General features: G+C 39.6%; 1 protein-coding gene across 1 annotated transcript in view; it reads right to left on the bottom strand.

Moving 5' to 3' along the window:
• CSMD3 (CUB and Sushi multiple domains 3) overlaps positions 1-18,643 on the bottom strand; it is a 909,686-nt gene that overhangs the window by 761,088 nt on the left and 129,955 nt on the right. Inside the window, exon 3 of the mRNA XM_066579038.1 lies at positions 13,005-13,298. Within this exon, the coding sequence (XP_066435135.1) occupies positions 13,005-13,298 (294 nt within the window). The remainder of the gene's footprint in view (positions 1-13,004; positions 13,299-18,643) is intronic.

The raw sequence follows: 18,643 nt of genomic DNA, 5'->3' as shown, positions 1-18,643 counted from the left end.
TGTAGAGAGATTATATTTAAAGATGATGTTTCTCCAGATTCACAAACATAGAATAAACAATCCCTTGACAAGGAATCAAATGTGTTACTCTTTTGTGCCTGGTCAATGATATTTAGAACCTTTTTAATATTATCCAGGGCTTGTCTATGTGGGATAAACCCCACCTGATTCTTATGGATCAGATGAGGAAGAAGCTGATTTATGTAGGCTGCCAAAATTGACATAAAAAATGTATAGTCTATATTCAACAGTGAAATGGGTCTATAATTATTGGGGGAAAGAGGGTACTTATTGGCTTCAGGGATCACCGTTAGATTAGAATTTATAAAATTCCTAAGGTGGGATGTCTCCATTCATCAAACTCTGGAGCATATTATGTAGAGGCTCAAGTAGGATGTCTTTACATCTTTTGTAATAAATGGCTGTAAAGTCGTCCGAGCCCGATTCCTTTCCCATTTTCAAGTTATCAATAGCTTGAGTTATTTCCTCAGCCTAATGTCTGCATTCAGAGATTCCCTCTGTTTCTGGGAATTGGTAGGAATCAGGATGGACTAAATGAAATTGTGCCCACAACCACCCCACCTCCCTTATGTTCCTTGTATAAAGATGCATAAAAATAGGCAAAAGTAGTATAAATCTTATCTGTGTTTGTGGTGGTGCCATTATGGGGTATATAGAGCTTAAACATTGAATTCATCAGTTGTGTATCCCAAACTTTGGGGCGAATAACCTGTCAGGTTTATTTGTGTATTTATAATATTTGTATTTAGTCCATTGGAGTGCCCGTTCCACCCTTTCTGACAGTAGCGCATTGAGCTGCAACTTGACATCTCTGATCTCCTTGGTCGTTGCCCATGAGGGAAGGCGTTGCTTATAATTTTCCAACAAATGCAGCCTTCTTTCCAGAGCCAGACAAGTTTGCGACTTTCTTTTTCCTTTGGGAAGATAATCGTATAAGTTGTTATTGGATATAAGCCTCATGAGAAAACCATATCCATTGAGGTCGCCTCTCGGGGCTAGTGTTAAGACCAAAGAGATCAGAGATCGGATTGGAATTTTGACCCGAAATGACAGGATTCCCGATTAGATCTTAACTCATCTGCCATCTAAATATATTTCTAGGGGCCATATCATAATTAATCTCAGAAAGTACAAGGTCATGATCTGACCAGATATTAAAGGTAATGCCTGGTGGTCGTTAGGTGGGGTGAAAGGAATGTAGATACCAATATATAGTCAAGTCTCGAGTATGCCTGGCTTACTGGTGAGAAGAAAGTGTATTCCCTCTCATTTCTATGTATCTCTCTCAATATCTGCTAATATCAGTAGGGACAACCTATTTTCCCACTCCTTCCATTGTGATGCCGAAAACCTGTCTAGGTTATTATTTGATCTATCTAGGGTTGGGCTTAAAGGAAAATTGAAATTACCTGCCCATAACTTCTTATATTGAGAGTATTGCAATAACTTTGTGGCAATTACACTAATAGTGGGCCAGGGATTTCCTGAGGGAGCATACATATTAATTATAATTGACAACAGTTTGTCTATGATTGTACATACAGGGGCAGCAGTCAATCATGTCTATTAATAAATATCTGGTCTCGAGCTGTAACCGAGCTGTAACCAAACTAATCAAGCAGCAAAAGCCATGCAGTTTTAGTGATCGTTTTGGATTAAGTGTTAATGGACACTAATCAGCCTAATTTGCGTGTAAAATGGCTCTTTACAGAGCACAGCATGTGATCTGACCTCTGCATACTGCTCCATTGTTCTCGCACGGGCTGTTGGCAGAATAGAATGTAATCTTCGATTCCCTGCAGAACACAGTGTGTGGTCCCTGTTTGAACAAATTTTTAGCAATAATCATTGCGCGTAAATGGGCCTTTACAGTTGGTAGATTCAAAGCACTGGCCTTCTTTGTGTTGAGCATATATTATAAAAAGTAATAGTACGTAAAATATGTATGCTGGAATTGAGTACATAAAAATAAAAATGTTGTTAACCCAATTGCTTTCCAGACCCTAGGGGAATAGAATACTGAATTTTGCTGGGTTCTGTGAAAAGATGGATCCTAATCATTTACCCTGGCATTATTAAAGGTACTATGCAAGCAGAAAAAATATTTTCAAACCAGTAGAGAGGGTGTCAAAACCCCAAGTAAGATACACACCTAACCCCATCTCCTGCCACTCTCATTTTGCCAATTCCCTATCTTGCATTGGTCTTCACTTCCTAATGCAGCAGTGATGACCTCCCACAACATGGCATGCCCCATTGCAGTTAATCACAGATTGCAATGAGCCTGTGATTTTTTTATTCAGAGGTTACATGTGCCTGGTATTGATAAATTCAATGCTGGTTCATTGCAACAGGAACTGAATACCAGCAGGGCACCAGGCATCTGCAGAACAGGAGCAATAAGAGAATGGATGCAGTGAGTCTGTATGTTTTAAGTTTTGTCAACACTTTGGGTTAATTTGAAAAAATCTCCCCCTAAATAACTCTTTTCATAAAAGAATTATTTATATATAAATTTTCTGCCTAATTTATTTAATCAATTTAAAAATTAGTTTGAAATTTGCTAGTCATTACAATGTGCAGGCGATTTGCCAGATTTAAGAGCCATTTTTGAAAAATGTAAGGAAAACAGGCAAACAGATTTTCCCATTGTATTCTATGAACTGGAACTCAAAAATTTGCACACAAGCAAATCTAGTCATGTGGTTTCGAGGTGTTGAAATTTTTGAGAAAAAAAATGAATGAAAAATCAATTTTTTTACAATTTGGAGATTTTCACATATGTTATAGATTCTCTTTTAGTGTACAGTATATTAGGTCTTTAAACAAGAGAAGTGAAAAATGAGCCCTTATCTTTGGCAGTTTCCATTATCATTTGCATGGAAGTATAGTAGTTAGCATTTTGTTCTGTTTTTAAAACTCATCACTCATTTGATTCAGAACATAGAAGTGTTAAGTGAATTCCGGGAATCCAGTCATTGTTGCTTAGTAGAATTGCAAGTCTTCTACTTAACAGCAAGATGATTTCAAACATTAAGCTATAAAGTTGTAGTTATTGCTCGGAATGATACGACAATAAGTAATGGTGATACGGTATCATGTTCTGCCTAATTAACCACTGTTCAATAAAGGATATTGCAATGTTAATGAACAATATGATAGATAAATGCAAAACATCTTCTGGTTGTTTGCACAGCACATAGTAGTGTAGAATTTCCTTATGTGATTCAAATAAATATTGGCAATGCATGAATTTGCAGTTTCACAGAAAGACAAATAGTTGAACTGCATTGTTTCTAGGACTGCAAAGTTGCTTGTGTCATGAATGGGAGAACGGGGACCCTGACCAATCCCGTCTCTATCACCGATTACTCATTGATTGACTATTCCGAGCGCCTCGTCACTATAACCACGTGTCATGGCTGAGCCTCGATCGATCACTCTAGTGGGATTGCCACCTTGGAGTCTTTAGAATACAGTTTGATTCGTACCCAGCTTTCCCGGGCTTCTGCACGAATGCGAAGCGAAAGCTCAAATCTCCACCTGATGAACACTACTTTCATTTACAACTCCTTTTCCCAATAGGAATCCTTACAAAGAACTAGTGTGTCGACATCTTGTGGTGGTGGTGCATTTTTCGAGACTTCACTATTCTTTTTAGAAGCAATAGTATGCCTAATTGTATACCCAATAATGCACACATCAGCAGAATTCCAACAGACTGTGCCAGATTACTTTGGGTACAAGAGAGGTAAAGGTTTGAGACAGTTTACTAACAATTGAAAGTCAAGGTTTGTTGTCACTTATTGTTTTTCTCCTGTACACATGCAATGTGACAATCATGCCCGAGCATTCCAGATTTTGGACAAGACAAGAATGGTCTTATAGGAAGAAAGAAATATGATGGGGATTTTGAAGAGATTCTACTTGAGGCTGATTAACTCTAATCTGTTGCATAATGTCCTTCGCACTGAGCTGAAATTGTTGCCAAAGCAATGCTGCAAGGACTTATATAAAGTGTCAAGCATCAAATCATTATAAAGTAAGTGTGCATCATGCATCAACTAATTCAATTTTTGCAAAACAGCGTGAAGGGGACAATTTAGTGTCTAATCCCAAAAAAGTGAAATATTTTGCTTATGTCTAAAATGGAGCACTGTTCTCTTACACACATAGCTTCTTTCAATTTCTCATGAATGTACAGAACTATGACACTTAATGGAAGTATAGCTTTAGTTTCCCATATATACTTCCAGTGGCACTTCAAATTGTCATTTGCTGCATAGCACATATTGTCACATTGTTAGCAACACAGGAAACTAACAGCATGACAGGAAATCTGTTAAATACTTGTTTGAACATTTTTAAGGATGTGGTGTTGTGTTTTACACCCCCCCCCCCCCAAAAAAAAAAAGATAAACATTTTATAATATTGAATGTTAAAATGTATTTATTAATAATACACTAAGCAATTTAATCTGCCATATCTGTATACAGATGACATAAGGAGGAATAAAATAGACGTAGAATCAAAAATAATTAGGAAATGAATTCTCAGAGAAAGAGAGACACAAGGTGTGTCGAAGAGAAGAAGGACAAGAAAATAAAAAACTGTGACTGAATAAATTATAAACATACAGCATAAATAACTAATTATTAAAGAGCCTGAAATATTTTCAATTTACATAGTTATCATTAATTAGTTTATACCTAATCTACAAGGCAATTCAAAACAATTTGTAAAACCAATTCAGCATTCAGGAGTATGAGGATAAAAAACTTCTGGCTTATTTAGCTAAAATTTAAGCTATACATCCAACATTCATTAGAGACAAACAAGACTGCTACATGTTTCTATATAAGCCTTCTTCATAGCATATAAACAAACACTGCCTTCTCTGAGTAAACACACCTCAGCAGGTCAAATGAAGCAGTCACATGATACCTTATAATAGAATAGGTAGGAGTGGACATGCAAAACTGAACTCATAAATTTAAATATGTGAATTAGAGATGAGCGAGCACGCTCGGATAAGTCAGTTACTCGAGCGAGCCTCGCTCTTCTCGAGTAACTGTATTCTTGTCCCAGCGTGCTCGGGGGGTGGTGGATAGCGGGGGGTAGAGAGTGAGAGAGATCTCCCCCCCCCCCCTTTCCCACTAGAGTCACTGTTGTACACTAGAAGAGAAACTTGATACTTGAAGGAAACAGAAACGAGAGAAAAGCAGTGTTCAGATAGGATGTCTGTACTTCATGGATACAGTGATTCAAATTGTTGTACTGGAATTGCTTAAAGTAAAGTCTACCTCAAAGTAAAGTAATGTTGATTGTATTGGAAAAAGCTGAAAGTCCTTTTCTATAAAGTAATGAACTGTTTCATGTTTTTACCATTGATTCTGCCTCCCAGAGCCCCTTCCTACCACCGAACATCTGCACTGAAGTACTGCACCACTCTTCATGGGAAAGAAAAGTTGTATTTTATTTTTCTTATTTTTTGTTATTATTTTGTCCAGCATAGGCCTTGGTCTCTATACTGACTGGCATCACGAACTGACAAATAACATCTTGTCAAGGCTTGACTTCGTGGGTAGCACTAAATAGCAAAAAAGCTGATTATTATTTTTCAAGCAGTGTACTGCCACCCATGTGCAAGTGGAACAGCTAGGCCACCATGATAACCACTATATATGCTGACCACTGTATCCATGGTTTGGCTGGTTGTATATGGTTTTGTATTAAAAAATATCCACCTAGTTTCTCGGCATAAGAGTAGGCATTTTAAATGTCCACCTCTTTTTGATTTAAATACTTTCTCAAGCCCTTGAAATGAAAAATGCAATTTCCATAGATCATAGAGAAATGTTTTGAAGATATCCTTCCCATTGCTGGATTCTCAGAATCAAATAAATGCCTATGAATATGGACTTTAAAAGTAGTGGTCATATGTCCCACATATTGCAGATTGCAAAATTTACATGTGACTACATAGATAACACAAAAGAAAGGTTTGGTACCATGATAGCCAGTAGAGCAAAATGTGATTGTTCTCAGTAAGAGAAACAATGGCTAACAAAAATACATGATCTTATTGCAAGTTTTCGGATCCTTTATGCCTGAGGAATGATTCTGAGGATCCAAAAGCTTGCAATAAGATCATGTATTTTTGCTAGTCATTAAAAGGTATCATATCTGGAGGGGGACTAGCCCTACCACACTTCTATTACTACTACCTGGCCAGCCAACTGGTATACACGGGATGGTGGCTATGCTCGTCAAATTACAACCTGGCAGTGGGCCTGGAACGTAGAATGGTGGACCCTGCACAGAACCTGCTGGGGCTGCTACTGAGCGGCCTCTCATCCTCGGTCGGTCCTCTACCCACTCCCATGCTGGTGACACTGGAGGTCTCGCAATGGGTCATGAGACTGTCCACTGCAGAGGAGACTGCATGATCCCCACACACTCCCCTCTGGAATAACCCCAAACTGCCACACTTCCAGCGCTTCCCGGAGTCCGCCTTCTGGAGACGCCGGGGCGTCAATGTCCTCTCTGACATAGTCAGCGAGGGCAAGTTCTGCACTTTTATGCAGCTACGGATAGCCCACGACCTGCCCGAAAACTCCTACTTTAGGTACTACCAATTGCGAGATGTAACCAGGGCTCAGTTTGGAGGTTTATCTATCCCGCTATCCATGACACGGCTGGAGAGCCTGGCGCAGATGTGCAATCTTGTCAAACTGCCGTCGAGTTTTTATGCCCATACAGCGCAACACCTGGCCCCGCTAGGCGAGAGGGCCGTACAGAGATGGGAGGGGGACATCCCTGACCTGACCTCAGGGGAGGATGAGGATATATTGGGTGGATCTGGTCCCCCCCTGGTTAGCGCTAGAGATAAGCTCATCCAGGTTAAGTTTCTGCACCGCATATATTATACCCCCTCCAGGTTGTGCACAATGGGCCTGCTCCCTACTGCAACGTGCCCGCGATGTTTGGTGGTGGATGGGACGGTCATGCATGTGTTTTGGGAGTGCGCGGTCCTACAGGACTACTGGAGAGATGTGCTTGTCTTCATGGAAACGCATCTAGGGGCACCGAGGATCATGCATCCTGGAACGTGCCTCTTTGGGCTCGTAGGAGACCTGCCGGTAGCCACAGCAACACGTATACTATACAAGCTGCTACTCTTTTATGCAAAAAAAAGTGATTCTACTTGATTGGGAACACCCCGGGAGGCCGACTAGGAGCGCATGGGTCCGGGTCGTTAACGCCGAAATCCCAATGTACAAACTGACGTACATGGCCAGGAGGTGCCCTGAAAAATTCGACAAGATCTGGGGTAGCTGGGTGAGTTGCCCCGCGACGGCGTCGGGAGAGCCAAGACAGGTGGTAGGGGGGGAGTGAGGGAGAGACACCTGTTCAATCTGCTTTCTATGTTAAAGCCCTATGCTCAGAAAACTATTCCCCCTTTTTTTTTTTTCTCCTCTATTCCCACAGTTCTTCTTAAGAGAGTCGCGCCAAGGGGTTGGGGGGGGGGTGGTCTAAGTTTAAGTTTTTGCTTTCTCTCCTGATTGACCATAGTTGATCTATTCAAAGGTTAAACTGCTGTTTAGTAATGACCGATAAAGTTAGAGTTTAAAGGGCGGGGGGGCGGAGGGGAATGAAAGAAAAAAAAAAAAGTACTAGCCGGGTATAACATGCCAAGAAGAAATATATGTATGTACGCAGGCAAAGATTGTCACCACCCTGTTTTTCATACAATGTACTGTCTGCTGAACCTGACACCTGCGGTGCCAGTTATCCGTGTTTATATGCTTGTTAATTTCTGGCTAAATAAAATCCCTTTAAAAAAAAAAAGGGTATCATATCTACAGGATTATTTGGTTTCACTTAGTGAGAACAATCACATTTTACGTAAATAACTTTCGTACTGCAATTAATGAAGGAAGAGATTCTATGACTGACTAGTCATTGTAGACTGGAAGGAAATGGATCTAACTGCAAATTTACAGGTTTTACATACTCAATGTCCACAGAGATAAAAACTCACTGTGGATAACTATGTTTTGCTCACATTGCAATGTGAATAAAACATGCTGGGGATCAAGATAGACCCTGAAGTAGGAGCCCACCTGGATACAAATTTATATCATATTGCAAATTATTTTGTATCACCGGATCCTCTTACAATATGGGTAAATATGTGTGTATAATGCTCACTACCTGCTTGCATTTCATACTGTATTCCATGGAAAAAGTCAGAGATTGATATCTGTGAGCAACCTCATTTCCTCTAATGGGAGTTTTTTTGTGCAATAAATCCTTCCGTGGCAAAATCTGTACTATGTTCTTAGCTCTATTAAGAGTCCACATCAGGTATCCTCTATTGGCAAGATTTAAACACATTTGTTTCTTAATTCTTATACAATCTTCCTGCTGAGTGCAATTACACTTAAATCTAGTTAATTCATCAACAGGGATACTTTTTATTACCTGGAGAGAATGACCAAATGATGCGGCCAGTATAGAATTAAACGCAGAGGGTTTAAAAAAGGAGAAATTAACACTTTCTTCTTTGGCACCCACCCTGTGAGAGTGACATCTGAAAAAATCTGATCCTTTTAACATCACATAGAGAAGTGAACTGTAAATTCATAGATTTCTGGGTAATCAACAAGATAAACTATGTTACCTCTCTCCTAGAACTCCCCCCCCCACCATATTGGAAGCAGCTCATCAATATAACGACCATAGCATCTGACATAGGGGAGAAAAGGCCCTCAAATAAAACATCCAATTGTGGACAGGTTGCCGATTTCACATGAAAGCAGGAGTTTAAAAAACCTCCACTGCGTATGTGTAGCAGTGAGCCAGCTGCACTTCCACACACATCCGCAGTGAAGAAAATAGAAGACCCGCATGGGTAAGCAGAAGACCCTTTCAGGTACACAGTGTCCTCTGCTGCAGGCAGGGTCAGATTTCGCTATGTGCTCCCGCTTGTGGAATCCAATCCACCCATTGACATGAGGCTATAGATGGATATAAAGCAAAAACATCACAAGAAAGCCAGCTGAAGGACTCCTGCCATTGAAAATCCTCAAAAATATTTACCACATATTTTGTGTCTGATAAAATCAAGTAAATTCTGTACTAGGGGTTGTAGATGATGGTCCATCCATTCCCCTAACCTCTCTCCCAAAGATCCAATCCCTGAGACAATAGGTCTCAAGGGAGAGAGAAACAATTCCCCTGTGGTCCTTTGAGGGATAGTGGAAAATGGGAGTGACAGAATGATTAACATGTTCCATAAATTTTTATCTATAGCAACTTTTGTTGGAATGATGTTGTCTGACCTGCTCTAAATGGATAATAAATAGTGTTATCTGATAATGTGCCTGAAGTGGAAGGGGATACTGTGGTATCCATGAACTGGCAAATTCTGAGACTGTTTGAACCTTTGCATTATGTAATGTAATGCATTGTAATTAGAGATGAGCGAACCTACTCGTTTCCAGTAATTACTCGAACGAGTACCGCTATTTTCGAGTACTTCAGTACTCGAGTGAAAAAATTTCGGGGGGCGCCGTGGGCGGGGGGAGGCGTGGCGGCGCGGGGGGTAGCAGCGGGGAACAGGGGGGAGCCCTTTCTCTCTCCTTCTGCCCCCCACTCCCCGCTGCAACCCCCCACTCACCCACGGCGCCCCCCGAATATTTTCGCCCGAGTACGGAAGTACTCAAAAATCGCAGTACTCGAGCGAAAAGGGGGCATGGCCGAGTACGCTCACTCATCTCTAATTGTAATATTTTAAAGCTATAAGCTACCTAAATTAGAAGGGTTTTCTAAACCCATGTAAATTTTTTACAAATAGTTGAAAATTGTATAAAACAATAAAAGAAGTAATGTTTACCTTACCAATCCTCTGCTGCACTCCCCCACCACTTCCCAGCTGACTGCTGTAACCCATCATGGTGCAGCAGAGACTTCAGTGGTATAGACACATCATCACAGCAGCCACTTCATGTCATTGCTGGAGTCTTATAAATAAGCAGCAGCTGGAAGCCAAGGAAGCACCAGCACGGGAATGACAGAGGAATGATATGTCCAGTACTACTACTTTTTGTTATACAATTTTCTGCTGCTTGCAAAAAATGCTAATGGGTTGGAACAGCCCTTTACGAAGTAATGGAGTAATAAATATAAATTTCAAATAACAAGAATGTGAATGTAGGATAAAACAACAATGCTACTACAGTATAAGGAAATCTGGTATGAATAGTAAAATAATAAAATGGTCTATTCATACAAAACCTCAAATTCTAACAATTCAAGTAAAAAAATCTGCATCTATCGGCCTGCCTATCTATTTATCTATGTAATTAATACAGTCTGTTCATGTTCTACAACATGGTCATAGATTTTCAACAGAATGCAATTTACAAACATACCTTTTCTTCACATTTTTACACTATTGAGATTCCAGTCTTTTTCATATTCACTATCAAGTGTCAACCTAAAATACAAACTGATCTATTACGACAAGACATTTTAAACCAATCATATATGCTTTTCACATTCTCCAGAGAGTCTAAAATTGTTGTCGTCATACTGTATTCTCTTCATTTCAGGCATTAATTGTCACATGACATATTGATGAAAAATGCATATTTTTAAATAGAAATCGCTATCTGATGATTAACATTGGTGGTGCCTATGTACTATTCTAGAATAAGATACTGTCAAAATACTTATCTTAAACTTTATTTATGAGATACTTTCCTAAATTCAATAGATATGTATGTCTTGCTATGTCTTAGTCTTCATAAAATGTTGCAGTACTTTTATGAAGTTGACACGTGGAGGTTTTGATCTACATTTTATGCTGTTATTTTATCTTAGTGCCATGAGTGGGTCATAAAAAGAGGCAAATGTTATAAGAATGATTCTATTCCTCATCACTTTGAATCCACTCCTACTTTTAGATTCAGAAATGGTAAAACCTGTGTATGTATAAACACCCCCGCATTGAAACAAAATGTGCAAAGAAACTAAAACAATTTAAAAAAAATTATTATTTTAAATTAGTAGCACCAGTATCATTGTCATTACTACTGCTATTAATACTACTAATTATAATAATCAACATTATGATCATCATTTATGTGTTAGTTATATTTGGGACTAATTAAATAAATTATAATAAACTACTTTTACTAAAGCATTATATACACATATATAGTATGTCCATTATACAAGCAAGTACTGCATCATTATGCCAAGTGGTTTGTTGAAAAGGTTTTCATAGGTAAGAAATCCTCAAACACGATAAATCTTTGTAAAGCCACCTATAACATTCATGATCTTCACCTAAAGGATTGGAGAGATATCACCAACGCAAATGTTAATCATTTTCTCTCTCCCCTGTGCCAAAATGTGATCCTTCTACTCATCAATAAAATGTGAAACGGACAAAATATGGGTGGAACTTCAATCTCCTTCTTCTGGAATGAAAAAGAATTTCCAACTAAAATATAAAAATGCCCATGTATTCATAAACCGGAGGTTAGATCAAAAGTCGAGATTTAGTCATTTTGATACATTGGCATTTTATGTTCTGTCATTTATAATTTGTGGAACTGTCACTTTGTTATTAACAGAACCATATAACAACCATGTAACAAAATGACAACTTGTTATATGTTTCTGACAAAATAATTAAAAGACAACAACCAAAATGACTGGATTTGCCGTTGTCAATTATTCAAAATGGTCATGACAACAAAAAACAAAATGGGTCAATCTCTCTAAGTAAATAAGACATAAGTATGAAATAGTGACTTCTGATAGAACTTCCTGTTTACGAATATATGAACCCGTTATGTTTTGAGCAAAAATGATTTTATAAATTCTTAAATAAATGTATAGTATGTGGAATATAAGTAGACCGCAACCCCCTTCTGATAATTTAAGGCTTCATAAATCTCTGAACAGTTTACTTTATTTTGGTATCTTTTTAATACTTAAAGTAGTTGTTTTGTCTCATATGATGGCTAAGAGTCCAAAATACATTTGAGAAAAAGGATGACCTGCTTCTCAATAACTGGAATTCTATTATTAAAGTAGATTTTTTTGCTCAAAAGGGGAAGAAGCTGTATCTAAAGATAAAAAATATTATTAAAGGCAGGTACATTTTTACAGTTTTACAATAATTTTAAAATTAGAAGAATGCTTGCTGCATTGTGAAAATATATTTGTTTAGATTTTCCAGAGTTTCAAATAAAAAAATGGTTAAAGAAGTGCGATTTCCTTCTAGACTACTGTACAGTAATTTTCACCAGACAGCAAATTGAAAAGATTTGAAGGAAAGAGATACAATTTGCTAAAATTCCTATTAGGCTTAAATACATAAAATTACTTGATTATGGGATTCGGTTGATATTATTATATAATCTTGAAAGTTAGACTGCATCCCAAATATATATTAGAATTTTTTTTAAATAATATGCCATTATTTTTCCTGCACAATAAGCATTTTTTAAATTTTAGATTATCCCAGATGTTTAAAGAAAAGGTAATAAAAAAATCAAGAGAATGATCATTAAATAAAAATACTCAATGTAATTCAATAAAGGAAGAAAACATGTTGACATTTCTTCCAAAACAGAACTTTATAAAAAAAATCAACCATAAATAAATTCATTTTTATGGCCATTGTCAATGATTGTATTGTCATTTCATGCTATGACATCGTTGGATCAATTTTTGAGTTTGTTTGCTTTATTTTGTTTTTAGCTTCTTGAACCCCTTTTAATTCCTGGGGGTGATTTTTAGCTATAAGAATAATTTAGATTTGTTTAATAGATATTTTTCAAAATGGGTTGCTTTAATGAAAAAATAAATTTGTTACTTTTAGCCATGATATGACAAACATAAGTGACCATGGCCTTAATCAACGGCTTTTAAAGGGTCACAAGTAAAATAGTATAGATACCTCTATTTGTAACACCTGCAAGTTCTTTAGCTCTTTCTATCTGTACAGAATTTCTTGGCCGTCTTCGTAAGCTTTGGGTTTGTGGTGTTGGTGAAGATTGCAGGTCCATGGTTATGCTTGATTCCAAATCATGTTCAACGGCTTGGACCAGGAATTCTTCAGTTAGTCTTTTGTTGGGGGTAGCAGTTAAACAGGATACAGTAACATCAGCAGAAGTGAGAGCAAGTGTTACAGCACCAGGAGTAGCCTCAATTTGCTCCTCCAATTCAGCGGTGGAAGTGGTTTTGCTGAAACCTGTGGGACACATAGTGGCACTGGATGCTAACTTTTTCTTTTGAATTTTGCATATTCCTGATTTGTATTAATTTTTTGCTTTAGAAATTGTCTACAAGAATTTCTTAATAAAGGTAAATGACATGGATACATAAAGACAGTTTTATTAATTTAAAATCATAAGTATATGTTAAACTGAGAACATGTCTATCTTTGAATACATTTTATTTGAATCTTTTACCATTGATAATTATGGATCTTGCTAAGAATGTTGTCAGGTATAGTGTATGAGCTTATGCATTGCAGAAAAACATGTGCAATTTAAGGTGATAACTAGAAAAAGGTATAAGTTTTCCATTTTTAGGTATATTTCATAACTTAAATAATAATAAAAAGCCACATGTGCATATTGAATATGCACTAAACAAAATGTTAAAAGCAGATAATTACCTTAGTAATCAATAATTTCACAGAGGCAAAACAACTCCAATCAAACACTTAATAACTAACCACTGATAAGCTAGAGACAACTGTTTTAATGCATACCTCCAGTGAAAAATAAAAATCATGATGCTATGATGTCCTCATGCATGGTATCTTCAAAGTTCCAACATTTGTAATGAAGACATCACCTCCTTCCTTTAGCTTGATAACTCACAGTTAACTTTCCTTCTCTCTCTAACATTGGCATATTAATAGATTCCTATGGTCACACTACTCACTGACAGCAAAGACTGCTTTAATTAGGGTGGGTTTACACGACTAGAAATGAGCTGGACAATGACTGCTGATCAACGAGATTGGCCTGCATTTTCATGGCTTTCACACACATCAATGTTGTTTGCTCATTTGTCAACTGATCATAGCCCTGTTTACACAGGGTGGTGATGGGGTGAACAAATGTTCTCACTGGTTATTGGCCTGTAGGAAATCAGTGTAGAGGCTGCTAGAATCACAAGAAAATGCCAGCTTGCAAGCTTTCCGTGAATGCATAAACGGCGTATTAAAGCTATTTTAGTTGTTTGTCTATTTTCTTAAGTACGGATCTCAATGAGCTGATATCTGCAGTCTCCTATTACGTATCTTACAAGATCAAAAATTCCTTCACCATTACTTTTGTATTGACTGACAACCATACCTATTTTGAAGCATTCTTACAACATATCCATCAGATGATCAAAAACAATGAGCGTTGTGAAAGGTAAATGGAATGGCATGCCTCCTGTCCGATTAGAAATTTTGTGGATTATCTGAATAATCAATGTATATGGTGAATGCCAAACATTAGCCTATATATCTTTTACATAAATGTGAAAAACCGTAAAAGGGTATGTCTGCCTGACCTGAGGAAGGGATTTTATCTGAAAATGTGTGATTTATGCTATCAAATGTGTGATGTATGTGATATATATTACATGATATGTAATGATATGCTACCAACAAGATATAAATGTTTTACACAACATTCTACTGATGAGACTATTAGCAATTGACAGTGAAAAATCAGTATATTGGATCTTTTTAGTTGGAAGTTGCTTTTCTCTTGTTTTTAATGAAGAACTGAGATGCTTATTTGACAGGCGTGCTAAGAAGAAAATCAGATATAGTCATCACCAGCCAATGATAGTTTATATGCGGCATCAATAAGAGGTTATTCTAAAGAATTTATGTAGCTCAGAAATGTTGTAAACCAAATATAATCAGTTATATTGGTATACATCTGTTCCCTTGTTCTCACCGGCACTGTATCTACTAACTACTGTCGAAATGTACAGCCAATATTGTTCTTTCTCTGGAGTTGCCACAGTAGTGTCAACATGGCATGAAACTCTTTGAACCTCTTTTCACATGACCATAAGTCTTATAATTTGTTCTTATGAATAAAAGCCACATGTCTACACATAAAACACTAGTCTGTTTACCCCAAAAATACAAAAAATACTAATACATGTTATTTTTAAAAATTTATAGTTCTAGCAAACTTTAACTTGACTTTAAGTGCATTATTATAACATTCTATGCCACAGTTTATTTACCCGTCCAATTGATTTACAATAGCTTTTGTTAAGATAATAATAGCTTTTGAATGGTTTAAGAAAAGATAACTTGTTGCAAAACCTATGATAGCCAAGTTAAAATTTGCCACACGTGTACATGCTTCACTTTAAATTTAAGCTAGCTACTAGAGATGAGCGAGCACCAAAATGCTCGGGTGCTCGTTACTCGGGACGAAATTATCGCGATGCTCGAGGGTTCGTTTCGAGTAACGAACCCCATTGAAGTCAATGGGCGACCCGAGCATTTTTGTATATCGCCGATGCTCGCTAAGGTTTTCATTTGTGAAAATCTGGGCAATTCAAGAAAGTGATGGGAACGACACAGCAACGGATAGGGCAGGCGAGGGGCTACATGTTGGGCTGCATCCCAAGTTCCCAGGTCCCACTATTAACCCCTTAACGACCAGCCCATAGTGTTTTTACGTCCTCCCGAAGTGGGCTCTATTCTCTGAGGACGTAAAAACATGCTTCCTGCAGAGAATAGTGCCCCTCGGGCTGTGGACGTGACAGCTCCATGCTGTCGGTGTCCGCAGGTAGCTGACAGCATGGAGCTGTCATTCCGGGCTGTTCGGAGCCCCCCCCCGGCATTGCGATCGGCGCTATGCAATGGATAGCGCCGATCGCAAAAAAAGTAAATAAAAGTACATAAAAGTTAAAGATTCAACTGCTCTGATGGATCGGATCCATCGGAGCATCTGAAATTACTCACCGAGGTCTGGCACGCTGCTCCCCGCTCTCCTGCCGCTCCGGGCCCGAAGCCGGTCTTCTGCGCTTGCGCGCCAGGCGGCATTACGTCAGCCGCATGCGCAGAAGGCCCGGCGGCGCGGGAGATTTAAAATCTCCTGGCTCCCGGCTCCTGTAGGTAGCCGGGAGGCAGGAGATGTCAGCGGGGACTGCGGTGAGCGGTCCCCGGTACCGCGATCGCCGTTATCCAATGGTTAGCGGCGATCGCGAAAAAGTTAAAAAAAAGTTTAAAAAAAGTCAGTTTCACCTTCCATCATGGATCGGATCCATGAGGGGAGGTGAAAATACTCACCCCCAGTCCTCAGCGGTGTCCCGATGTCCCGGGACCCGAATCCCCGTCTGCGCATGCGCGCCCGATGATTGACATCGGGCGCGTGAACAGACGGGCTCGAGCCCCGGAAAATTTAAAATCCCTCTGCTTCTGGCTGCCATGTGTAGCTAGGAGCAGAGAGATTATACCGGGGACATGATCATGTAAAGTGAGAAAAAAGTGTAAAAAAGTAAAAAAAAAAAAAAGTAAAAAAAAGTTTTTAAAAGTTTAAAAAGCGTACGTTTCATCTCCCCTCACAGATCATATCCGTGAGGGAGGATGAAAGTACGTACCTAAGGCCCCCAGATTTATCCGCGGACCTTACCACAGCTTCTGCACACGCGCCCGTCGCCAAAATGGCGGGCGCATGCGCAAAAGCTGTGGATTGCCAGGATAATTTAAATTCTCCCTGCTCCTGGCTACAAAACGTAGCCAAGAGCATGGAGATTTAATGGGGGTCCGCGGTGAGCGGTTCCTGGTCACGTGTTCGCCATTATCCAATAATGGCGATCACGTAAAAGTTAAAAAAAAAATTTGAAGTTTCATCTCCCCTCACCGATGCGATCGGTGAGAGGAGATGAATCTTTTTACCGGAGGCCTGCGTATTTGAATCCCGACGCGATCTTCCTCCGTGGACCTTCCAGGATTCTGCACATGCGATTGCCGGCAAAAAGCCGGACACATGCGCAGGAGTCAGGGAGCCCAGGAAACTTAAAATCTCCTTGCTCCCAGCGACCAACGGTCACAGAGAGCCTGGAGCAGTGACGGGTGGCCTCGTTGAGCGGTCCCCGGTCACGTGATAAAAAGGTAGCGATCTACCTTTGGCCGGTCTCACATGACCGGATAGGAATTACGGATTCCGCATGCGTCTGATCCGTGGTAATACGCAGATCAATCGCATTGGATTACACAATTCCGCTCACATTAGCGGGTCAGAATTGCGTAATCCACTCGCAGAAAAGAGAACGCAGCAGGTTCTATTTTACTGCGGATATCGGCAACATAGAGCCCATTGTGCTCCATGGTCGCGGATATACCCGCAGCCCATACGCAACTACATTGTATACGGGCTGCGGGTACCCATGTCATCGCTAAGCGATGGTGCGGGAAATACAAACAAAGGTGTACTGTGCATGACCGCCTGTGTGAGTACGCAGTTATGCGCAGTACATTACGCAGCCGTACGCAGGGTCACAGCCGGGCTCACAGATGGGATCCGCTGTGGGCCTCCGCAAGCGGATTCCGCCTGCACCCGCGTGAGCCCGGCGTTATTCAGACCGCTACCTGTGATACGTATTTTACAAGAAGCCCCGGGAACGCTCGCTTTCCTGCAGTTCCAGGAGCACCTTGTTGAGCGCCTTCTGTGTGAGACCGCCGCACCTCATCAAGCTTACGGAGACTCACGGAACGCCACTTTTTACACCCCATACCCGCCACTGAGGTCATGAAATACCCCCAAAAAGCATGAGAGGAGGGGGGGGGATACCCGGTTTTATTGCCCCATGGGCCCATTCCAACCAGCCTCCGTAATTACCCCTGTCTTCGGAAATACTACACAGTTCACATTTTTACTTTTATCTAAGATTTGCGAACGCCAAAAAGGGCGTGGAGGGGGAGGGGGGGAATTTTTAGGGAGTCAATCTTTATTCTGTACAAATAAGCAATGGGGCCTGGAATTTATTCAGTTGTGCCCTAAACTCCAACAGGTGTTCCGTCCTTTATAGGCCTTGCCATGCGTCCTGTAAGTAGATTAGGGCCACAATGGGTATGTTTCTGAACTCGGGACAAACGGGGGTATCCATTTTGGGGTGAACGTCTTCATTCCTATGTGCACTGTACAAAAAAACTGTTTTTAAATTGAAAAAATTGCCAAAAAAATTGAAAATCGTAACTTTTTCCTTCTGCTTTGCTTAGATTCATTCAAATACTGTGGGGTCAAAATACGCAGTACACCCCTAGATGAATTCGTTAAGGGGTCTAGTTTTCAAAATGGGGTCATTTGAGGGGGTTCTTTATAGTTTTGGCCGCTCAATGGCTCTATAAGTGGGCAATGGGGCCTGAAATTTATTCAGTGGTACCCTGAAATCCAACGGGTATTCCTTTCATTGTAGGCCTAGCCATGGGTCCTGTAAGTCTATTAGGGCCACAATGGGTATGTTTCTGAACACGGGACAAACAGGGGTATCCATTTTGGGGTGAAAGCCTTCATTTATATGTGTGCTGTACAAAAAAAAACTGTTTTTAAATTGACACAA

Source organism: Eleutherodactylus coqui, chromosome 9, assembly GCF_035609145.1.
Source record: "Eleutherodactylus coqui strain aEleCoq1 chromosome 9, aEleCoq1.hap1, whole genome shotgun sequence".
NCBI lineage: Eukaryota > Metazoa > Chordata > Amphibia > Anura > Eleutherodactylidae > Eleutherodactylus > Eleutherodactylus coqui.
Note: the sequence above shows the minus strand (reverse complement) of the source record. Positions and strands in the feature narration are given on the sequence as shown.